The sequence below is a fragment of the Catharus ustulatus genome, chromosome 3, assembly GCF_009819885.2.
Source record: "Catharus ustulatus isolate bCatUst1 chromosome 3, bCatUst1.pri.v2, whole genome shotgun sequence".
Taxonomy (NCBI): Eukaryota; Metazoa; Chordata; class Aves; order Passeriformes; family Turdidae; genus Catharus; species Catharus ustulatus.
The window spans coordinates 81,166,153-81,191,304 of record NC_046223.1 but is presented as its reverse complement, the minus strand read 5'-3'; the positions used below and the strand labels follow the sequence as shown (position 1 = coordinate 81,191,304).

The 25,152-nt window shown below is 42.7% G+C and overlaps 1 protein-coding gene across 1 annotated transcript in view; it reads right to left on the bottom strand.

The window, feature by feature from the left end:
• Positions 1-23,559, bottom strand: part of LOC116994676 (gamma-aminobutyric acid receptor subunit rho-2) — a 33,345-nt gene extending 9,786 nt beyond the window's left edge. Inside the window, exons 1-5 of the mRNA XM_033056563.1 lie at positions 23,052-23,559; positions 14,841-14,947; positions 7,558-7,625; positions 3,400-3,623; positions 11-93 (exon numbers count right to left, since the gene is read on the bottom strand). Coding sequence (XP_032912454.1) covers positions 11-93; positions 3,400-3,623; positions 7,558-7,625; positions 14,841-14,947; positions 23,052-23,239 — 670 coding nt within the window. The 5' untranslated portion in view covers positions 23,240-23,559. The remainder of the gene's footprint in view (positions 1-10; positions 94-3,399; positions 3,624-7,557; positions 7,626-14,840; positions 14,948-23,051) is intronic.
• Between the last annotated feature and the right edge of the window lie 1,593 nt (positions 23,560-25,152).

Here is a 25,152-nt window from a genome sequence, read left to right as displayed (position 1 = left end):
TACAACATACAGCTTTCCAGCTCCAGAGAACATGTCTGAGAGTCCAGGGGGAAGTGGCTGAAGTCCATGTTGCACATCGCTGTCACTGTCACCCTAGAAACCAAAAATGAGAAAAGCTGGTTTCTATGAGGAGCAATCAAGAGACAATGTTATCTCAGATAATTATTCTGCATCTTCTAGACCAGAAATATCGCATGATGTTAGCAAAAAATCCACAGGAAAATGCCTAGCAATTCTCCATGTTAAAGCTAGATGGATTATACACAGAAACTCCAAAGAAAAATGTAATTTCAATATCGATCAAGGAACTAAAGCACTACCTTGGATGTTACTCTTATAGTAATGTCAGTACAGATATTTCCACTGTGTTTTATATCCAACTATTTGCCTAGAAGAATACAATGTAAAGTAACTTCACCATTTACATTTGAATAATCCCTTATGTGTCATTTAATTAAGGTTTCCACATTTTCCCCATTGCTCTGTTCCCTCCATAGTCACCCCCAGAATAATCTGAGTCTGAGGAGTATGACCATCCTTATTGCAAGCCACAAAACTAATTCAGTACATATATTACGAAGGCAAAAGCAGTTTCTTATAGCTCTCAATAAACCCTTTTATTCTGAGGGGTGTATTTCTGGGACAGGGGTTGTAAAACGGGTGCAGCTTGTTTTCAGCAAGTGAGATTTGCTTCTGTTAAGTTTTTGTCTTAGCTAAAAAGCTGCAGCAATCACAGCTCCAGTTTTTAAACGAGTCCAGTTGTGCACAACATTACATAAGAAATTTTCCAGTGGGTCAGTGAACTTCCTCTTGCAGACGGATTTGCAGTGGAACTCCTGATTTAGGGGGGCAAATCAGCTGTGACTCATCGTTTCAGAGTCCAGTTTACGTTGGCTGTGACCATTTTCCAGATTTATTGCAGATGTTGATAAAGAACTTTTCCCCTATTCCAGGGATTGTGATCCAAATCCTACCCTGACCTACACAGTCATCACTCCTGAAAGGCACATGCTGTTCATTCTGACTATAAACTAGAGCAAAATTTTGACATTTGAGCAAAGTTTAAGGAATTGTTTCAGGGATATGCTCCAGACAGCACTCTGCAACAATGACCTCCCCTAACTGTGTGCAGCATTTAAGCCCTGTATAACTCAGTCTCATTGAAGTGTGTTATTCTCAAAATTTCCTTGGCATCACCTGAACTGTGGCACAACCTGTGCCACAAGTAACAGTGTGTTAGTCAGGGGCAGAACAGAAACTCAACTCCTCAATATAATATTCCTCAATATCATATTGTTCAGTGTCCAGGGCCCAAAACAGGAATGAAATGTTCTCCAGTCCAGTGTCAATCCCATGCAGACATCTCAAGATATCTGAGGGCATTCCCAGCGCCACTGGATACCCATGCTCTTTCAGCTGGATATTGCTCTGAGTGTTCTAAACTCCATCAGGCCCAAATGCCATGGAGATTTTCTTTCTCCTTGGATTTTACGTATGAATTTATCAATTTAACTCTTGTGCAATCCGCTGTGGTTAACACACAGACTTCTCTCTTGTGGGTAACATTCAAAAGTCACATCACCTCCTCAACAGATCATAGAAATAAACTTAATAGAAAACCTTTCCAAGTTTTTGAAAATCATTTTACCATAGTTGAAGTGAATAAGTTCCAGAAAGATCCTAGAACAGAAATCCTTGTCTACAAAATATTCGAAGGTCACTGTAAACTGAGAGCATGTTTTCTGTCCTGGGGAAATATCCATTTTTTGGGCTCTTGAGCTTTTCTCCTCTGGCAGAATGTTTTTCTCTGCTTCTCTTTTTTCATTCTTCTGAAGGAAATTAAATCTGCTGGGATGCTGATGTGAGCAGCCATAAAGGTGGCCTGGTTAGAAGGGGAAACTGCTGAGCAAAAAGCCTGCCTGATGGAAAATATGGGCAGAGAAAGGGTTCCCAGCCTGGGAACAAGGCGAATCCTTGAGAAGCATGGCTGGCCTCTTTGACATGCAGATAGGGTACCTAGAAGCTGGAGACCTCCTGAAATACCATCAATAACTGACAAAAAAAAAGTGATTTAACAGGCATTTTATTGTCAGAAAAGGCAGGAAATAGTCTTGAAAATCAAAAAGGGTCTGAGAGAACAGAAAACATCATTATCTATTGGCTGTAACAGGTGAAAAATAAAAATTACCAGCATTTATTGCCTGTTCGAAGTGGTGGAATCCCACAGCATCTTAGCTCCCTGGCTATAAGGAGGCCATAGTTTTTATCCAAAATGAAGCCTTCCTCTGAGACCTTTCCCTGCTGCACTTACTTTTCTGTTCCTTAGAAGTGCACGAACTTTCCATCAGCTCTTGGACACCCAGCAAGGACACCTGGCTGACTCCACACCCTATGACTCAGAACCTCTCTGAAGTGAGACTCTGCTGTCTCACTGGTCCACTCTGAGAGCACTTTGGAGGTTGTTTCAGTTTGTGTTCCCATCCTTTGGATGATTTGGATTGCTTGAGGGTGGCATCACTTGATACCAGTATTCTGCACCCACACAAGCAACCTGTCCTAAGTGTACCTGAGGGTATGTTGTGGATGAGTTGCTGCACCAATGTAAAGTAACCTGTAACAGTAAATACTCTGGTTAGTTATTGGCTGTTGCCACATGATTGATGGATGGTAAATTATTGATTGCTGATAGTAATTTGCAATAGTGTAATATGGATATATAGTCACTTTATTAATCAGGGGTATAGTTGCCAGTGGTGATTTTAGCAAGTAGTTTACTTGCTAGTGGTGATTTTTGTGGTATTATTGATAATCTGTAGTAAGGTAGAGAAGTTTAGAGGATTAAGCCTCCATGTCCTTGTGTATTACACACCCACAGGATGGATAACCCTCCAGGTCATGACAGGCATCTCTCAGGATTCTTCCAGCCAACAAATCTACTAGAAAACCAGCATGTCTTTAATACTGCCATTTCAGCTTCAATAAACTTAAACATTTACATCAACAGGAAAGCACTACAACTAAAAAAAAAATTCTAGACAAACAAGAAGGAAAATAGGATAATTATAGAGGTCACCATCTGGTATATCAGCAGCTTCCAGTTTAATCACACACTGACCCTGGGATGAACATTCCCGCTTGACTAAGCCTTCCACTGACTGCAAAGAGTTGAGGGCATGTTTCCCCCAGCAGGAGATTATCCTGTTACTGCCCACAGCATGGTTTCTCAGAGTTCCCTGCAAAGCATTTTGTACTGGACGTTCTGGAATCAGGGCTCTGCCGCAGCAGTGGGGGTAGCAGGATTGGCAGTAGCAATCCTGGTGATCACCAAAGTCAAACCTAGAGCAAAGTTGGCAGCAAAGCCGCAGGGGATGCTCAGGGGGAGCAGGGCTGCTCCGTTACCTCATGCTGTAGAGGACGTGCCCATCAGGGAACACTCGCAGCATGATGTTGTCCGTGGTGGTGTCGTGGATGAAGGACCTCTTGGAATGCACGAAGAAGACATCAGGGACCCAGATCTTCTTCACCAGTCTGCCATCAAAGGTCATGCTCTTGTTGTTGGTGCTGGGAAACGAGAGGCGCTCGTCCTTCCAGTAGTGCCTTAAGTACAGGGTCATAGTGAAATCCTTAAAAAAAGCGAAGAGAACCAAAAAAAGGAAGAGAGGTCTGTCAGTGCTGCACTCTACAACTAGGACACACCAGAAAGAAAACTCACCCACCAGAAAGATGAGATTTCTCCACCCTCAACTCCTGATTCTTTCCTAGGTCAATGCTGTCTGTCAGTAGATTTTCCTGACAAAATAATTTCAGCCAAAACAAGCATAGCTGACTAGTGAATTTATTACAGTACACAGCAAGAGAAGCAATGCCCTGCAGAAATGGTTCTTCAATTCTGGCAAAATTATCTTACAGGACTATGGTGGCAACAGAATGATCAAGAGGAAAAATTGAAAGTTAGCTTTCAGTCTACGCTAAATGGTCAGGGTAAACACTAAACAGTTTATCCCCAAAAGGACTAAATTGTTGCAAACAGCAACCAAGTGAGGGAACTGTGTTTCCTACCATATAAGCATGTAAATAAAGTTCCCTTTTAGGCTTGTTGATGGGGCAGGAGCTTCAGTCACACAAAGGAAAACATCTATTTATTGACCCCAACCTGGCAGCTGCTGCTTTTAGGGCTGAATCTACTCTCACTCTGAGAGATTAAATACACTTATTTTCTTTATATTCCCAATTAAGCAAGCAATTACGGGAGCTGCTGCTGCCAAGCCGGAGCAGGCAGCAACAAAGGCCAGGGTCTCTCCTTAACCACTTTCTCAAACCACAGCCAATCAGTTTGGTGACAGTGACAACCAGTTATCCTGACTCTCTGCTTCAAAGGGCTGCCTCACAACAGCCTTACATTGTCAGTAGATTTCTCATTACTTTGTCAAAGAAAGCTCTAGTGCCAGTCCTCACCTTGCTGCCTGGCTCAGTTCAGAGCTGGCCAGACAGCTACCTCTCTGACCATGGCAGAGACTGGTCAGGGTGACCCTTCTGCTCACCCACCTGCAGGTCCCCACCTCATCAAATTGGTCCCAGCTTCCTTCATTGCTCATCCCAGGGATGCTGCCAGCTCCTGTTCCCTACTGGACACCTTCCCCTCACATCTATAGTCCCAAACACTTCCAGCAACTACTGCCACTAGCAGAGCCTAGGTTACAACCTAGTTAGAAGAGTCAGGCTCAGGGGCCAGACATCAAGCTCATCAGTTTGACTAGAGCTGGGAAAAAGGAAACCGAAGAAGAGGCACAGTTGCCGCTTTCTTAGGGCCAGGGCAAGTTATGGTAGAAGTCAAAAAAGGAGTAAAGAAGAGCCTGGTTATCAGGGTTAGCAGTTGCCTGGTCATGACATGAGATAGAGGGACACGGGGCTCCAGGAGAGGAGAACCATTCTCGTGGTTTAACTCCAGCCAGAAGCTCAGTACAACACAGACACCTGCTCACTCCTCTCTCCCCCCACCTCCAGCCAATGGGATGGGGAGGAGACTCAGAAGAAGTTGGGTTGAGATAAAAACAGTTTAGTAAATGAAATAAATAGTAATAAGGACAGTAATGAAAACGAAGATGAAAAGAGAGAGAGGGGCAAAACTCCAGAAAAACAAGTGATGCACAATACAGTTGCTGACAGATGCCCAGCATATCCTCCAGCAATGATCAGTCCCTCCCAGCCAACTCCCCCCAGTTTATACACTGGACATAATGTCCTGTAGTGTGGAATATCCCTTTGGTCAGTTCAGGTCAGCTGTCCTGGCCATGCTCCCTCCTATCTTCTTGTGCCCCATCTCACTGTCAAAGCATGAGACACTGAAAAGTCCTTGACTCAGGGTAAGCACTGCTGAGCCAAAACACTGTGTTATCAGTATCATTCTCATACTAAATCCAAAAACAGTACTGTACCAGCTACTAAGAAGAAAATTAGCTCTATCCCAGCCAAAACCAGGACAGCCAGGCAGCCTGAGGCTGTGGTTGCAAAATGCCTCTGGGCTGCTCCATCATCAGAGCATGGGGGAACAGGAACCACCAGCCAGGTACCTTCTGCATTGCTTACAGCCACCATAGAGGGGGGAAAGAGACTGTCTGAAGGCACAGCACAGGAAAGAACTCACTGCTTTCCAGGTCACCCCTTTCCCTGTCCTACCAAACAGGAGCTTCTCATCTTTCCCTTTCTCATCTTCTCCCTTTCCCTCTGCAAACAACCAACACAGTGGCCTCTGCAGTGGCCAACTCTCTGCTCTATGCAATGGCCATCACCAAATGCTGCAAACACAAAGTGGCAGCCGACAGCAGCTTCTAAGTATAAAATCCAACTTAAGGAGGCTTTTTCATGGCATGATTCAAAAGAGACAGAGTGCTGACTGTTCCTTTCTGACCAGCACATACACTATTTACAAGCAAGAAAAGGGTTTTTTTTCAGCACTCACTAATAGGAAAGTCCCTTGGAAAACAAGGTTTTACAGCAAACTGGGAGAATGATAGTACTTGCCAGAGGCACAGCTAATGAATCTACACAAATACCTCAATTTTGGTAGCATATTTCATATTTGCTCCATGCTCCAGGCAGCCTCAAGAGCGTGTCCTGCCCCTACACACAACAGCAGCCCATCCACATCAACCAGACAGGCACCAGTTTTAAACCTACAAGCATTAAACAGCCCCTGGCTGCTCTCACTGTCATGCACAGTGGCTGATAGTGCTTCAGTCTGGTCCTTCTTTGGGACACCAGGCACCTGCTCAAGCAGTGATAGGTAAGGACTGCCCAGCCCAGGGTAACTGATTTTCAGGGCCACTTCAGAGCAGTTTGACACAAGCCCTGCCTGCAGTGGGGAGACGAGGAGGGCACCCTGCTGCAGGCACAGCCAGCCCTGGTCCCCTGGCCATGCAGAGAGCTTACTGCCCACTCTCCTCCCTGCAAATACCCATGCTGGGACAGTCTGTTGGAAAAACACACCAACATAACTGAGACTGACCTGGGAGAATGTTCTTCCCCCCAAATATATGTCAGCAACTGCTGTAGAAAGTACTTCTCATGAGCTGGGAAAACAGGAACTACCAACAGCTGAGGGAGAGAACAGACCTCAAAGACCTCTGACAGGCAATGTTTTTGTTGAATCCTGACAGAAAGCACTGTGAGTTATTTACCTGCACTAATTAGGCCTCTTTGCTGCTCTGACATTATCCTAATCTATCAGAGCCCCAGTCTCCTCCTGGCAGCCTTTTCCTGTGCTGACAGCTCCCTCCCACACACCCACTGCATGCATACCCCAAACCCTCTCTTTCAATATCCAGGCAGGCAAGCTGCCTGGTTTTGATCACAGAACATAGAATAGCTTGGGTTGGAAAGGACCTTCAAAGGTCATCTAAACCAACCCCTCCGAAATGGGATGAAGATGTAATCACACCATATTAAAAAACAAAACCTAAAGCTCTTCCTTTGTCTTACATTTTGTCTAGACCACAAAAGGTGCACAAGAACAGGGAGGAAAAGGCAGAAAGAGGAAGGAGCCCAGAAGCTTCCTCTTTTCCTCTATGTTCCCCTTTCCACTTCTCTTTCAAGAGTTTTTATTCCATTTACTACAATTAAAAATAAAAAAAACCACCATGAAACAACCCCAAACCAAACAGTAAAGCATGTGTGAGCACTCATGTGAATTGAATGGTTCCCTAAGGAAGAAAATTCCTGCAGCAAGTATAGCTTATGTGAATTTTACCATATAGCTTCAAACCTTCATATGCAGCTGCTTATTCTTATTTTTAGTTGTGATAGATCTTTCACAGCACTGATTATTCTCCCATTCAAGGTCCCTTTTCCCTTCATGCTTTTAATCTTTCTCTGGAGGTAGAGAGGTAAGACTTTGATCATATGGTTTTATCAAGTCTTTGGTTCTGATTATCAGCCTCTTTGAATTTCAGAGATGCTGCTATTACTTTCATCTGACCAATGATTACAAACCCACAGGTTTTAAGTCAGAAGGTCTTTTTATGACTAGAAATAACTGAGGCTTAGAAGGGGATTACATACCATGTCAACCTCAGAAATACTGTCCAAGCTTTCAACTTGCACATCCACCCCAACAGGAATTGCAGGGCCTGAAAGAGAATGAGATTTAGATATGTAAATAAATGTTCTTTCATATCATCTGCATTTAATTAGCACTTCTAAGGTGACATGCAAACATTTCTGAGCTTATGTTGTACATTTCTGTCAATGGTTCTTTAGCAGGGGGTTGGGGAAAGAGTTAGTGAATAACCATGTAAGGGCCCTTTTGAAAATTTGAATTATCTTCCCCTTGGCATATGCTGCAATGCTGACACTTTGCCAGTTAATCCAGAGCTTGGATGAAACATTTGCCTATATTTTTAAAACTTGAGCCATCCCATCTGAAGTTTTAGGCCTTTATGAACCAATTTAGTCCCAAGGACAGGAGACTGAGATGAAGACATGGCAAGCAGTGAGCTCTTCCTTGGAGGTTTCTCATTTTTCACCAACAAGGCAAGACACATTCATCTCTCAAGAGCTCATCACTGTTTTGATTCATACTCACTGATGATATTGATAGTTTTCCACAGTAGTTTTAAAATTAGCAGCCAGAGAGTTCACAAAGAATAAATAAGCAGAAAACATGAGAGCAGAAATGCTGCTGAGAGAGCAGCACACTTGTGCAAGCTGCTGTCCATCCTGCTCCTGTACCTGCAGCAGCAAGTACAGACCTGCACACATCTTCAGGGCTTTTGAACACAGCCTTATGATTGCCTCTGCTGGAGAAGAAAGAAGCACCAAGTCAGCCTCAGTAGGGAAAGGCTGATCCCCATGCCCACGAGACAAGCTGTGACCAGCCCCAGTGCCGGTTTGCCTGGACTTTGAAAAGCCAGCCTCACCTGATTACAGCGGAGCACACCCACAGTGACACTGTCCCCTTCCCACATCCACAGCTCCAGCCTGTTGTGCCCACAATGTCCACCAGCAGCTGTGCTGGGAACAGGCACCTTGAACAAGCCCTGTGGAGCAGGACAGGTTCCTCAGAACTACCAAATCCAGTTTAAGTGAGCGTTGCCCCCAGCAATGAAGCTCTAACAGGGCTAACCCAGCATTCTGAGATGACTCTCAGATGCTTACAAACACCTACATGTACATTCAGACACACAGCTGTGCACTGCATACTTTGAAAAAATTGCCAGCAACCATTTGCAACTGAGAGTAAGAATTTTTCTATGACATTTCTCTTGCTCGGTAAAACATGCTTTGGTTTGTTGGGGTTTTTTAAAACCTTTTTTATAAAAGGTAGCAAAAAGCGCTCTATCTGTGGTGACAAGAGACACTTTGATGTGCAGAACAATCATCAGAGAAACAGCACAAGCTAAGGGCTGTGTGCCCAACACATGCTGGGTAGTTCCCCACAACTTCCAGACTGCAAGAGAGACTCTCTGTCTACGAATTTAGCCTCAATTCAGGAAATCAACACCCGCGCGAAGTCTATTTACTGCTGTGATTTCTATGCTTCTCTGAACACTAATCACAGATTAAAAAATCCCAAAAAACAACAACAAACAACTAAAAACCAATCCCATAAACATAAGAACACTGCCAAGTGGTATCTGTCTCCCTCTTTCCTATTCCTCCCCTACCTGCCCTTGAAGATAAAATACCATGTTCTTTTCTTTGTTCCTGCATCAAACGCTCAAAACCCAGCAGCTATCTCATTGCAAGGACAAAGCCTAAGGTTCAGTCTGGAGTTGACACAAAGCTTTATTAAATCCAAAATAAAGGGTGTTCCATGTTAAGCTGGATGGTCTGGAAAGCCCTTGAGAGAAAAGGTCCAAGGCTGGATTAGGTGTCTTTTCTCCAGTTAATCACAAATGTGGGAGATGATAAAACAGTGATCGTAATAGAGAGAGGGAGAAATTATTTGAACACTGTACTCAAATGTTTATTGCTTAATACAGAAACGTAAAGATGAGTCTGTAAAAACAATCTATCAGCAGAAATATTTCCCTTTTTTGGGAAAACTCCTAGTACCATCAGCAGGAGTAATCACTGTTTTTCCTTCTCCCTGCTCCTCACTCAGCACCTGGGGCTGAGGCAATGAGAGAGCACACAAATGCAAATGAGAATGCATTGAGACACCAAGACCCTTTGGAGGAGGTTTAGACAAGAAGCTGGAGTGAGCAGGGAAGGCTGAGTGAAGGGCCAGCAGGGACAGTGCAAATGTTGCTGCCTGTGAGATAGAGACAGGAATCAAATGATCACCAAGTCCTGCTCTCAGCAATGAGCATAAGTGATAATGATAATTGCATATTCACTCTGCCCATCACTCTAAAAACTTCAAGTAAGATGCAGTTTTGCAGAGGTGCTTGATGGAAGCAACATTGAAAGTGCGTGCAGCTTCTGAAGCAAAGCAGAAGCCCTGTCTAGAAATGACCTCTTCAAACCACAGAAACAAACCCCGAGTTTCCTTGAAGGTCATGTTGGCTAGAGCACATCCCACTGAATTAAATGGCTGTTGATCACTCAGAGAGAAATGTCAGGAGATCTTGGAACTCACTAGCCCATGGAGTCAATTAGGAACTGCTAACTTTTTAATCCTGTCCCTCTGGAAACTGAACAGTTGAACCACAGAGGCTCAGGGTGTTTTGCCAAATTCCTCATCAAATGCCACTAGGGATGAGCAAAAAGAAAAAAATCCTCTGTATTGAGAGGGAGCAGAGAATGATGAGGGTGTGAACGTGAAAGAACACGAACAGCTCAGATGGTATATGAGAAACTGAACTGGTAGACAGAACAATTAACTTTGATTACAGTATTAGATTGCATGCAAAAAAGCCCTCATCAACCAGTTTTTCTTTGTCATAAACAGTATTTTATCAATAGTCACCTTTTCTTCAGAAAGAGGAAATATAGAAGGATCATCCTGGACAATTATAAGCAACAAAAGACTTGAACACGTTAACACAGGATAGATCTCAAAGCTCAGGCTCTTCTCTAGGATGTTTACCGCTGGACAAGAAGCTAAATGGATCCATGTGAAAGCTGGGGATATGGCAGATAAAAGGGAGCAGTGCTGCTTTGCTCAAAGCCTGCAGTCCAGCAGAGATTTTCAGAGTACAGTTTAGAGTCTCTGAAAAGTATCAGTCAAATTCATGAAATTTTGGGTTGGTTCTGACACAAAGAAGACTTTGTGGCTTGTTTCATATTACAAAAGCTCCAGTTTGAGCATCAGATTGAATGGGATGTCTGGCCTTGGGCTAACCTCACCAGGAACCCAGGAGGTTTCCACAAGTCCTGTGCAGGAAGGACTTCAGAAAGAGCCTAGCGTTAAAGCCTGTTACATCCCAGTGTGTCTCCACACCTAAAAACAACAACCAGTGAGCAGCATGAATGCTTCGAAGTGTGAGTCAGTTCCCAGCTGGAACTGGGCACAAACATCATTTTTATCTCTGAACACTGGAACAGGCTTTGGAAGATCGGGAAGAGCATGCTATCATGAAGATGCCTGGACTCAGTTGTCATTCCAGCTCTGAGACTAAAGCTGTGTGACATCTCTAATTTTTCTCTTTGGCAGTGCTTTCAAAGGCTCGTTGTCTCTCTCTGAGACAGCATCCACCCATCTATCTTTGAAGAAGGGAGGCATATGAAGGCCCTGAGAAAAAAATACATATATGGGAAATGAGTCGGTTTGAGATTTCTTTACTGGCAGGTATCTCATGCACACCCAGAGAGACTGCAAAAGTCTGTAAGAGATCCCATGTCTGCAAGATGCAAATCACCATTCCGTGCATTTTTTTTTCTATGTGTGTGTGTGTATGTATATATACTTTTTAATGAATGTATATCTGATTGGGACCTCTTAGGTGTGGGCAGATCCCAGGCAGCCAGCACCAGGACATGCTCATCACCTGCCTCGTGACTTCAAGGCTTTGTCCCTCTGCATGGACGGCTGCTCATCAGCAGAGAGGCAAATTCTATCTATTCCAGCCCTTGTCACTAGCACTCAGTGAACTCCTCGTGCTTTATTCACCCGCTGTTCATCCATCCTGGCAAAAGCACTGCCCAGAAAGGGCAGCAAGGACCAGCTGACATTAGGCTACTCGGCTATGAGCAAATATAATAAAAGTATAGCATTAGGCTGGTCCTCAATAAAGAAGATACAGCTATTTTAAGTATCAACTAAAGCTGCTTATTCACAGGCTCCCTGTAAAATTCGAGATGTCATAAATGAAATGCTTAAAATGGGTGTTTAAGGAAGGCAGCAGAACAAACATTTACATAATCTTTAAATATTAATAATAGTAAATAATACCTGAACATCTGCTAGCTAGAACAAGGTCACTGTCATGGAGATAACTCCCTAAGGGTCAAAAACCCTGCAGTCTCATTTAGCTTATGGAGGCTCTTTGACCATCAGCAAAGCAAAAAAACTTTGTCATTGCCTCTGTATGCAATTGCCTGTCTCTAATGGGCTGAGGGCAGGCAAGACAGCCGTGCTTATTGGGCTGTTAATAACGCAACTTACACAACATTTGTTTGCTCACTTGCTCTTTGCAAAGATACTTTCTCTTGAAACACCCTTCACCTTTTTCTAGTGCTGTTGGGTTTTTTTTCATTTCACCTTGCATAACCCCAGCCTGCTCTGCCCAGTGGTCACAGCTGTGTTGGTCGGGCTGGTTGTGTTACTGACTGTCCTCTGCAGACCAGCAAGGGTCTGTGGCCACCATAGAGCAACTCATATCCTGTCCCCATTTTAGCTTGAGATGGAGTTGCAGGCTGGCCCACCAAACTTGGGGACCATCAACAGTACTGGATTTTTTTTAGTCTTAATGCCACTCACAATTTACTTACAGTATTATTTTAGTTTTCCAGAAGTGAGGTGCCTTTCCCACCTGCAAGGTAACATGACAGGCCCAATGCAATGCCACAGAGCAGGAACCACAATTAGACCAGAGAGGGTCTTAGGGCAGTGACCAGTTACAGCCACGTGTATCCCACAGGCTCCCCTTCTCCACTTCTGCAGTGCAAGAGCCTTTCTATCCTCCAAGGTCAGACCACATGTTTGACTGACATTGCCACAGCAAGAAGCTGGAAGCATCACGGTGCACAGCAAATCACTGTGACTACCTGATGAATAACATTACAGAAAAAATATGAGGAGCACCTCCTACCAGACTTTTGTTCCCTTCCCTTTTTTCTTTTTTTCCATCGGGCTAAAAACACACTGTGCAATTCTGCAGCTGACCAAGAACCTGTAGCACCCGCTATCTCTGTGTGTCTGAGTCAGGCTTTCCAAGCCTGGAGGCTCAACAAAGCTGTTTCCATGCTTTGCTCCTCATCACAATCAACTTTGCTAATACCACGCCTTTGTCCCAAGAATCTCTGCAAGTTAAGGAGGTTTTAAGCAAAAATTTAATAAAAAACATCATGCTTTTCCTTTATTAAAAAAAAGGAGCCTTCTCAGCAAAGGCTCTTAGGGCATTTCTCAGTTATATAAATGTTATTCCAAATTTTGGTTCTAGAAGAATCTTGATGTCATGATGGGAGGTAGCATGGGAAAAAAGGAAAAAGAGAGATTAAAACGCAGTTCTATTAAGACTAGAAGAGTGAATGATGTGTGTCTGGTGTGACCTGTGCTCAAATGCATTCTTCAAGGACCCTGTGACACTGATGAAAATAGTTAAATTCAGACCTGTTTCCAGAAATACAGTGCAGTGGTGCCACTGGGCACCAAACCATCAGCACAACAGAACAAAACCCCACAGCTACCCCCAAAACAGGCATGATGCCCTGACATATATGCAGCTGGGGGGGGGGGGGGGGGGAGGAAGTTAAAAAATCACTGTGGCTCCTCAGCTGTCTCCCAAGGCAGAGAGGACAAATACCCTCCCAGAGAGGCCCTATCATCCCACCCATCAGATCAGCAGGTCTTTTGTCCCGAGGACAGATCAGCTGCAGAGAGGTCAGATCAGCACCTTCAATCTGTCCTCACCAGGAGCAAGCCCCAAGTATTGAGGTTGGCTTAAAAATAAATTTAAAAATCGTAAAACCTAAGACAGCATGCCCTGAACTTATAGCATGGGAGGGCATACCTGGGATTTAGGGAGGCAGGTGCACTTCAGTGAATTCACACTTTTATAGCTGATTCATAAAGAAGCCCAGTGCCTCCAGGGCCAGCTCCCAAACCTCATCCCTGAGCCTCAGCTGCACCCAGAGCTCAGTGTGCTCCCACCAGCCCCTGGAGATCTGCCTATGCTCCACCCAGAGGGCAACTTAAGGCAAACTCTCCAACCCTAGAAGCAGCAGATGAGGTTTATCACTGATTAGGTAAAAAGTTCCCTCCAGTGTTTAGGCTGGACTATAGCTTGCTGGTAAATAACGTTACAGGGGCAGGAAACACTGGTGATGACAGGTTCAAACTCTGGATTTTGAAAATATATATATATAAATTGTGAGCAGGGGTCAGCACTGTGCTCTCAGAACAGCACACCTGCACTGAGGAGACATCTTTTCAGCCACACTAGGAATGGGCAGGTCTGAGCAGCTCTGTTCTATGGACCAGGTGCAAAGGGCACAACACTCGTGTGTCCCACTGAGAGAGGTAGCACTTCAACCTAGATGGCCAATTGACAAAGGATGCAGCATTAGACATTCAGTGAAAACCACAGAAAACTCTGCCCTTAGCTCTGGAAGGATTTGGTTATTGATGTAATCAGAAGAGGGATTGCCATACTGGTATGCCAGCAGGTTCTGTTCAGGTACCCTCTTATCTCTGCAGCAGTGAGTCTAGAAAGGTCAGACAAGCACATTCCTGTAACTGGGAGTGACCAAAGGCAGAGTGAAGTTGGCTGAGGTCTTCCCTCCCATTCTTTAATTCCCGTATGAGAGTTTGAGACTTTCTGCACAAAAGTATTCCATTTTCTCCTAGTAATGATGGGCTGTGATCCACCCAGTGAGTTCTTCACTTTGCAATTTAGTCACATCAGCTGAAAAGCTTATTGCAACTTCTCAACCACAAATGAATATTAAAACCTGCAGGTTGTTCCTCTTTCAATAGAGTGAAATACTTATTGAGAGGGTCCATCCTGAGGTCTGAGGAATGCCAGCCAAAAACAGAGCCAACAGCAACAGGGAGGAATGTAGGAAATGTACAGAACACAGAGCATGAGGCCTCTCTGAATTGGCACCAAGTCTTGTCCCTTCGCAGATGCATCTGGACAGACGTTTGTTTGCTTGTTTTTTAATTATATCGTTAATTGGATAATTAGATTATTCTCAATTAGATTAGCATGAAATCAAGAGAACCATCTTATTCTCACCTCCGAAGGCTGGCCGCATGGTGAAGTCATGTTCGTTGACTCTGAGAAGCTGCTCTGTCTTTCCTTTCCAAGCCTTGGTCAAGTCACGATTCCTCTTCAAGATATGACTGCAAGAGACAGCAATAGCGTTGTTCTGATGCCTCTGTGCCCAAGTGCGACCACTGCCAGCCCGATTTCAGAGCCACAGGAGCAGCAGCTTTGCAGGCACAACCCCAGGGACTGTGGGGAGACTGCCAGCACCCAAACATAGGCACAGCTCCGCCTTTCCACAGCGTTAACTCAGACCTTTGTGCCCCACAGCAGCCCTGCTTCCTCTGCCCCCTCCAAGGACGTGGTGCTCCCTCTGTCCCAGACACCCCAGCTCCCAGCAGAGCACAGCATCCCACAGGGGAGCTAGATGCAGCAAATGCTGCAGCTGAGGGCAAGCAGCAGTAGAAGCAGCTGGCTGCCCCACGTTACCTGGCCAGGATTTGGCCAGGTACCAAGGCAACACTGTCACGAAAAAGCTCTTTTCAGTGCTGGTCACGCAATGCCATACACTTCTTGGAAACTGCCCCATGAACTTCACCAATTCAGTGCTGGCAGTTTGTGTGGACAGAGGGTCTTCTGGCTTTCAGTAACAACAAAACCACCCATTCCTCCCCACAACAGCAGGAAGAGAGGAGTTCTATCTAAAGAAGCCTTCAGTCCCTCACTTTTCTGAACATTAAGGTAGGAAAAATTCTAACTTTTTATTTGAGATATTGTATGATAACAGTGGAACAAGGATGACAACAAATCCCTGAGAAAAGTGCAGGATAGTCACTGAAATCACATAAGGGGATAACTAACCAGCAGACAAACAAACTGCATGCCCTTCTGGAAGAAAATCCAGATCAGCATCCCTGACTGTTCTCCAATAGTGGGAACGAAGACTTGGACCATCCCTTAAGGCTCCTCAATTCCTTTGATCTGGACATAAGAGCAGCCGACGTTAAAAGTACTGCTGCAATTAGCTGGTTTCCAGTAACTTACTAAAAATAATTATGATAAATAGAAAGAACTTTATACAAAAGGTTCAGATTCCTTTTCCTGTATGGAAGAAATATTACTGAAAATAAAGAACAAAAAAATCTTGGAGGAAAAATAAAGAGACTACTTAGACTTAAAGGCTTGGTCAAGAATTCAGAACTTACAAAACAATCACCCCACTCATAAGTGTGGGTATGGAAAGGGATGTTCTCAGCTTCATAAAAATATGAAGCACGATAGATATGAGCCAAAGGGAGCATAAATCACAAATCAGAAGAAAAGTTTCCCATCAGGGCACTCATTTCAAGAAAGAAATTATGAAGCCTAAAGGATGTTGATAGCTGCTGCTGACATCAATAACCCGTTTCCTTACAATAAGGAGATGAAGGAACAGAATTTAAAAATATTTATATCATGTAGATGTTTTGAAGGAATATAACCCCTTGTACCCCAGGGCACATGCTACATAGGAAAATTTGGATCTCCCTCAGGTTATTTTGGGCTCCTCTTTCACTTGGGATGTCAGAGCTTCTCTGTCTGCCAGTTGTAAGGAAGACCCAGATGGAGCAAGCACCCTCCCGAAAAGGCTGCATCAATGGTTACTTAAAAGCAGGGATGCAAAACCAAGCACAACCATTAATGGGAATAGTTGGAGGCAGAAGTTTAGCTTTTAACTGCTTGCTGCAGGGGGAAGCTTTGTTTTGCTGCAAAGTTAGGGCTGCTGCCAAAGCTCTCCCCTTCACCATCCGCTGCACGGCCTCTGTGCCCAAAAAGCTGGAAGTCCAGAAAAGGATCTTCCCATGTATGCTTGACTTTAATCAGCAGGGAAAAGCCAAAGTACCAGTGGATGTTCAATCAAGTCTCTCTCCTCAAAGAAGGGGGTAAAAAAAGTCTAATTAAAGGTCCAATAAGACATGGGATTACACATTGTACAGTAAATTAGCGTGGAAAACCCTGTCAGTATTATCTTGTAAATCAATTGCTCAGCCTCCCTGAAACGCTACATTTTGATCAATTCTTTAAAAATCATCAAACAGCAAAGAGCACACAGGAGAACTGCTGAAAACCTTCTGTGGCTGCAGAGGCTTCAGAGGGCTGGCTGGGAACACTGTCTTAGGAAGAAAACAGGTTTTCAGGCACATCCTGAGCCAGGAGTTGCATTTAACAACCATCCTTTAATTACCAGTTCGTGCCCAATCCTTCAGGTATTATGATGGCCAATTCAGATTTTACAGAAAGAGCTCTGACAGTTCCTTTTAAATCAAATTAATCCATTTTAAAAGTTTTTGTATTGAGATATTTTTAATGACAGGAAGTCTACATAGCCTTTAAAATTTATTACTACTTTTGTCTATTTAATCCAATTCAAGACCAAGTTGTTTGAGAAAAGAGATTTCTTTATAATAGTGTTTGACATCAGCTGTGCTTTATCTTCTGCCCTGCTCTGGCAGGTACCCATGCCAGCCCCACTGCTGTTTGGCATAGGGAGCACCTCACTACCTGCAGCAAAGGTGACACCAGCTGCCAGTGCTCCTGGGGAGCTGAAGGGTGCTCTGAACACTGCTGCCCGCAGGGTGCCTTTACTGACAATCTGATCACCAGTATCTCATAAATCCTCCCTGATGTACTTATGTCCTGTAGCATTTCTGATTAGAGATTTGTCAGGGTTTCTTCCAGCTTTATGCACGCTTTCTAACTCACCCCTATTCATTTGAATCCACCCTCTCCCTTTATCTTTTTTTTGGCCACTTTTTTAATCTATAATTTTATTGTTGTTTAGATTTCATTCAAGGGGCATGAATTTGATAAATCTGACTTCTGTGAAGAATTGTTTCTGTTTAAAAAGAAGAAAAGGTAACGGATAGCTCATTGAGCTTCTGTAAAGGTTTTACTATTATTACCCTAATTTTTTTTTAATGTCTTTTCCTTTCCAGTCACTTTTATTTAGAATTGTCTCAATTGCATAAAATAGATGCTTTTGCTATTGCCAAATATATAAAAGAAAATTAATTCTTGATGGCATGAGAAATTACAGATAAGAGCTCAGCAGGATTCAAAAAAGAGCAGGTGTCTATGCAGATAATTCAGACCTTTCCAGAGCAAGATACAGAACTTTCTAATTGGAACCTGTCCTCGTGCTGTCAGGCACAAGGCAATGGTCAAGTGGTGAGCCTGAAAGGAAACATGGTCTCCATCCTGCGTGTGGCACAGCTGTTGGCAGACAGAGTCTGGCAGGTTTCTGCACCTTCCCCTGGAGAACTCAGGATGGATTTTGGTTGCAAGATGGGGCCTTGGTTCCAATTACATATTGGGATGCAGAGAAGCATTTCTACAGTTCCAGTGAAAATTTTATCACTCTTCAGTATATTCTTTGAGGGGAAAAAAATCCCAAAATGCATCAGGTGAAGGCATCATTTACTTTGTGTAGCAGCCACAGCAAGCTGGAGGAGATGTACACCGTGTAAATGCAGCAGCAAGGAAGGGACAAGACCTGTTTTTCTAACCACCAAAGCACGTGACTGCTGCAACACAAAGCTCTAGAAGCTGAATTAAAAAGAGAAGGTACAAAAACTGTTTATGACTGTCATAACAAGGAGCTCACTCCTAAATGAGAATTCAAAATTTATTATCACCATTGTGTTACAAGGGTGTCTTTAATCCTAATATGCATGGATCATATGGGATCAGATATGGTTGAGAAATTTCTGACAAACTGGGAACATCGAGATCTTAGATTTTGGTGAAGTTTCTTTCCAATGCCTGTCAGGGCCAATAATTCAAGTGCTTTAGGAGCCCAGCTGGCCAGGAAGGCCTGGCATCTCCACAAGATAGGTCTGTCTTGGGCTGGGTGGCCACACCAGTCTCTATTGCTTCCAGAGCCTCAGGGAAGAGGTACTCTGTTGCCCTACCTCTGGATGTAACATGCTTCACATTTACTCAGTTGTGGGTTTATGTTGGGAGCAGGAAGGAAAGGAAAGTGACTTTCCTTGCCAGATTTCTAGAAAAACTAAATCCAACTCTGGAACTCAAAGGGTGTGCACAGTCACTGCTATCATACACATTCTCTCCCTGCTTTTGTTTCACATTGCTCTTTGGCTGATGCTGCAGTGTTGGGGAAAAAGCTTCAGGAGACATCAAACCCTGCACTAGAGGTTCAGCAGTGCCCTGGACTTGAGCCTCAGGCTAGCCAGAACCTGTAAAAAATAGCTATCTCATTTTAATCACTGAAGCACAAACAAACTCCAAATTTTATTAGAAACCTCCATAGAGCAAAGGGGATCTGTGAGGGCTGGGAGGTACCACAGGTTAGAGGATGTGTCTCCAGTATCCAGTTGAAAAACAGGGAAAAAAACGCAGCTCCACAAGGCAACGGAGGGAAGTGGCTGCTGGCACGAGCAGTTTCAGCAAGGATCACCAGAAGACTTGCTCCAGTGGAATGTTGTTTGGAAAAACAGTTTGTGTGCTGAGCCTTGTGCTACTGTGTCCTAGTGGTTGCCTTCTGCTTCTGGGTCCCAATCTAAGGCTGGCATGTAGCATGCCCTAAAAATGGCATTTCTAATGGGATTCTCCAAAGGACTGACCACTTCCATAAACCTTGGCAGGAAGTCTTTAGCTAAGAAGAGCCCAAAGGCATTTCTATATCAAAGGCAGTTTTTGTGCTGTTGAAGCATGAGGCTTCACACAGCTGGTAGGAGAGAGGAACAGGCAGACTCGGAGTCAGGTGGGCACAGGTCACTGGAAACATGGCATTCACTGGCACAACAGAGATGGCAAATGTCTCCTGAGTTCTCAATTTATGCAGAGCAATAAACATTGCCAGAAGCATTATGAGCAATTTTTATAGAGCAGTAAACATTAAGAAAAACACTAATTTTTAGAGTTTCTTTCTGTCTTTTGGAAATCCTGTCTTTTGGAATTGGTTTACTATTTCTGAGAGGCAGCCACTGCTGAGCTACTGAAGAGTACCCAAAACTGTTTCAAAAACTCAGTGCTGGACATTCCAGCAGCACTTGCTTGGCACTTGGGGTAAAGCCGATGCTCTGAGGAAGATCCAAGCACAGCTACACACACTGTACAGCCATACTATGCTTAGCAAGTCTGACCTGGCATCATGAGCACAAACTGTGTGCACAGCTCTCTGGAAAATCCCAGCTGTCAACACAGCAGCACAGACCATCTGACACACACACCTGCACCCTTCCACATTTACACTTTTTCCAGGCACTTCTTCCTCTGTGTAAATTTATCCTCTGGTGAGCAGGTAAGACTGGAGCAAACATGCCCTGCCCAGCAGTCACCCAGGCAACTCTGACAAAAGTTTTTACTTTGCAATTCATTCATCACTTGAATTCTTCAAACAAAATGAAATGCAAAAGTTTTAACCAACAATGCCGCTACAGTTCTAGAGCCCTTGGTTTCATGCACCATTTATACATCTTGCACATCAGCAAGAACATCCTCAACTTCATAGAAACAAGTATCACTTCAGTTTTTCAGTATAAGTGGCACGGACTGCATACCACGGAAAATGTGAAAAACTACTATTGAAGTATAAAGTCAGGAGGTGCTACTTGGTGAGCATGCACCAACTTCCTACGCAAAGCCTGGGTTCTCCAGAGCATAACCAGAGGCAGTCTTGGGCAACAGTGAGGGCAGCGTTGCACACAAGCAGTTGTTTCTTTATGTTATACCTCAATCTGTAGGAGGATCAATGTGTTATCAGTGAGGAGGGGATGCAGGAGCAAGAGAAAATTAAATGCAAGGCAGTTTCTAATCAAGCAAGGATTATCCATTCAGCATGCTGAGCAGGCACTGCTCATCGAAAAAAATAATGTGTTACAACGTATTAACACAAGCAACCGGGAATAATTAACGATGCACAGGCAACCCTTAAGATGGCAATTCTTAATTTGGCTTCCTAACCTGACTGTCCCCATGTCCCTTTCCCACTTAGGCACAGGCTCAACAACTTCTCCAAGGAATGTGGCAGAGAGCTGTCCCAGAACCTGCAGGAGCAGCCACCCCAAGCACCCAGAGCTCCAGGAACCTCTGTGCAATGTCCAAGTAAAAAATCACAACCCTGAAGGAGTTCTGCACCTGCACAACCCAAGCTATATTCTTGAAGTCTATATAAAACTGAGCTTTAGATCAGGCTGATTTTGTGTCACCTTAGTAGACACAAAATAGCAAACCTACCGACTGTAGATTCCCTAATACTGGAATACATTTTCTTGAATAAGAAAAGTCTACTGTAAAATTTACTCCGTTTCGTACAGTAAGTCAGCAAGAGAAATACTAAGCAAAAAATATGATGAAATTATTTAAAAGATCATTTTTTTAACTTCTCTTACATGATTAGGAAACCAGCCTAGGAATTAGTTTCGGTTTCCTTTTACTAGAATAGTCTCCTATTCATTGTTGTTTTAGGGACAACTGAATTTTTTCAGTGACGCAATTGATAATGACTACAAAATTTAAAATAAATACAATTAAATATTGAAATATAAAATTTGAAATATAATTGAATACAAAAATTAAAATCTTAACAACAGTGTTCCATACACTGCTTTTTGTTGCAACATTGCAGAATTCTCTGTATTCCAAATGTCATTCTCATTTGACAATCCCTAAAACCTGATTTTATAAAATTTTAAATAACTACATTGCATAGGAATTGTATGTGAGAGTGTGTGTGTATATATGTGTCATATAGTTCCTCAGAACCTACCTAGATGGAAAATTCTTCATTTAGATCATTACACCACAGAATACTAAATAGCATTGTTATTCTTTATAGTGTTATTTATAAAAATAATTTTAGCAGTGCTTTGACTTCTACTCTTAAAACTCATGAAAATATCAGCTCTGTAGAAACTGTAAATTATTTTATCTAAGTTCAAATAAAGTACAAAACTTTTAAAGCAGGGAATAGCCCTACTTCAGGGCAAATTGATATTTAAAGAAGGATTTACACTATTTTATTACTTCAAAGCACATGACCTTTACTATGCAGAAAGGTTTGCAAGGAAGTGCTACTGCTCAATCCCGCACATTCCTCAGAATACAGACTACAGAATATTTTCAGAATTCAGTGAAAGATCTCATTCAATAATTGAGATTCTGTGAACATCAGTGGTAAAACTTGAGTTGACTTTAGGATTTCAGGATCAGGCCCTATCGTTTCAGCTTTTTAACATTTACGTCACTAAAAGCATATGCCACTATTCAATAAGTAGTGTAAATCTCACGGCCTATTATGTTTTCTTTGCTTCGAATTACATCATATTTCTTCTTAAAACATTCAAGGAACAACACTTTCCGTAAAATTGTTGAGTGATAAACCAAAAAGTCCACAAAAATATATGAAAATCTGAAAGTTTATAGCCATAGTGAAACCATTTAATAAGATGGATTAACCCAATTTTATTTTTGAGCCCTTCAAACAATGAATAGTCTTGTAAGATATAACTGCCACTGGATGACATAACCACAAAAAAGGATAACATACTTTGGACTGTCTGGCAGGTTTGGAAGATTATCTTTTCTAATGTAAACCTCTGGACAAATCTCAGCAGTGGTAAATCTAATAAACTTTACTAAGACCTTTAACTAATTCTTGTGCTTTCACTGAACTTGAAAATGCCTTTTTTTAAAGCTTCAATGTATTTCTTTAAAAAATATTGTAATTATTACAATCCCAGGCTAACTTCCACGGTTTAATTTGTTATCAGTTACCGCAATGTATGCTAACCAACATCACCATCTCAAATTGTCAGAGCACAATGGGCAATTCCAAGTGATCCTAAGTAACACAGACATTCTGCAAGCAGGTGAATAACCTGCTTCGAAACAGTGCTGAAATATTAAACACCATGCACATTTGAACATCTCTGTTAATTGCAACTCCTCTGAATTCCCTCAGAAATCTACATGTATGGCTAAGAACAATTTTACCACAAACCAGGCTGAAGTAGTCAACTTCTCAGCAAAACCTGCCTCACTCATTGTTAATCAAGGTTAGCAACAGAAGTGTCCAATTACACAAAAAAATGGTTATACCACCAGACACTGTTATAAAAACGTTATCTGTAAAGCTGTTTGCACACGATACACAGAAGACATTGACAGAGTAGGCTTTTATATCCCTGTAGTAATGTATTTGTAGCACTGCAGGAAAAGACATGGTTTAGTAACCCTTACCTTGCCCTCTGCACATCCAGATGGCTCGTCCACCTCCTCCTCCTGTGCTTTCTGCTTTCCACAAGAAGAACTAAGCAGAAGATTAATAAAAGGAGTTTTGCAAAATAAGGCATCTTGCTGGAAATGGGAGCCGGGCAGTCTGCGTTCCAGTGACCTCCTGCAGCACAAGTCCCCCCAGGTTTAAACATTGAATCGAGTCTAATTCTGGCGTGTCGCGTTGGTCGGCTATCAGCGGCAGAAACGCTGCGCTCCCGGCCTGATGCATTCGACAGCCTCTCAGGGGCTTCGCACTCAGCGCTTTTCCCTCATCACCGCTTAATGATTGGCCATTACTCACCAAGTTTGCCTCACTGAACATTTCCACTGGGTCCTAAAGGATACTTCCTAAAGCCATTATATAAAAACCCGCAATTCTGCACGCCGGCTTTTTGCTCAATCCCCTAATCTCAGTGCTATCCTCCTGCCAGACTGTAAAACCAGGCTGTCCCTTTTCATTAGGCTTTCTACGTTTTTTGATCCTCTGTATGGCATCTTTTTCAACTGGTAACTGCCTGTGCTGCGTTTCTGACATGTATCTCATTGTAAAATGTATGTATTTTAATGGATTTAGGGCAGTTGAGGTTTTATTTTCTGTCTGGCTCTTCTTGTTGTTGAAGACAGAATACGAGCTACTTCCTCTGAAAAAGCTGACTTTGGTTTCTGTTAACTTAAAAGGAAAATTAAAACAGTAACTCCCAATCTATACACACAATTACCTTTACATAAACCAAGTTACCATTAATTTTTTTTTTCCAAAAGGCATTTGCATAATCAGGCATTTTAACTTTTATCAAAGAAGATCAAAACTAAAATTAAAAGCAGCTATTTCTTTAATCACAATGAAGAAGCTGTTCCCAAAATCCATTCAAGGCTTATTTCCTCACAGCCTGGTCACAGGGCAATGCTGATTTGGCCTCTCTGTGCAACACTGGGTTGTGCTAACAACAGCCAGGTACTCCTATGCGGGCAGAAGTCTGCTTGGCACAGCAGGGATTCTGCAGGAAAAGAAAAAGCACATTCAGAGCAAAAACTCCAAAGGAGCAAGCAACCCATAACCCAGCAGAATGGTCTTGTGGGTCAGACCTATTTCAGAACTCTCCTCTGTTAGCCCAGGTTTGCAGTTACTTGAACAGAGATCCAAGCACCACACCAACAAAGAAACACAGTGTTTCTATTTTAGAGGCTACAGAATCTGAACAGGTTTTTAGGGTTTTGGTGTGGGCTTTTTTTTTATTTGGGGGGGGGGGAAATTGTGTATGGTTTTTGCTTGTTTTAATTTCTAATGAAACAGACAAATCAGATAAAAGATGCTAATTAATATATTGACATCAAACTGGTCTGCAGCAGAATGGCTAATGTTGACAAATATATACTTTTGTCTGAACTGCTTAGAAAAGTTTTTTTCCCCCACCTTTTTTCCATTATACCTGCAAACAAGATTATCAGCAACAGAGAAATGCTAAAAGACTCAGATTTTGGGGGGTTTCTTCATTTACACATCTCCCTTAGATACAAAATGGGTTTTTCCTTATTTTAGAAGTTGTTATAGCTACTTTAATGATGCAAAACAGTAATATATACTATAGTTGACAAAATTGAAAAAAGCTCTAGGTAGTTTGATAAATACTTGCTGAAAAACAGGTTGAGAATTTCACTTAAGTCAGTGCTATTATGTTTGACAGCAACAAAATGAAAGCTAGCTGAACTTCGTCTTTGAAATAAACATGCTGAACAATAATTTGAACAGCAATACAAGAGGAAAATTGTCCCACTTCCTTCTACTTCAGTATTAAAACAGTTAAAGACAAAACTTCTCAAAACTCAAACAAATGTAGGTCTACTGTTTGTATATGCCTTTTCACAGTATTCTTGAATATTATCAGGGACTTACTATAAGTAGATCTCTGAGTCCAAAATATTTATTTTAGGTTAAAAAAAAAAAAAAAAAGAACAAATTGAAACCCCTCAAAAAAGACCAAGGGAAAAAACCCAACCAACCAACTAACCAAAAGAAACTCCCTTACAAAAACCCAACCAACCAAAAAAACAAACAAGAAACAAA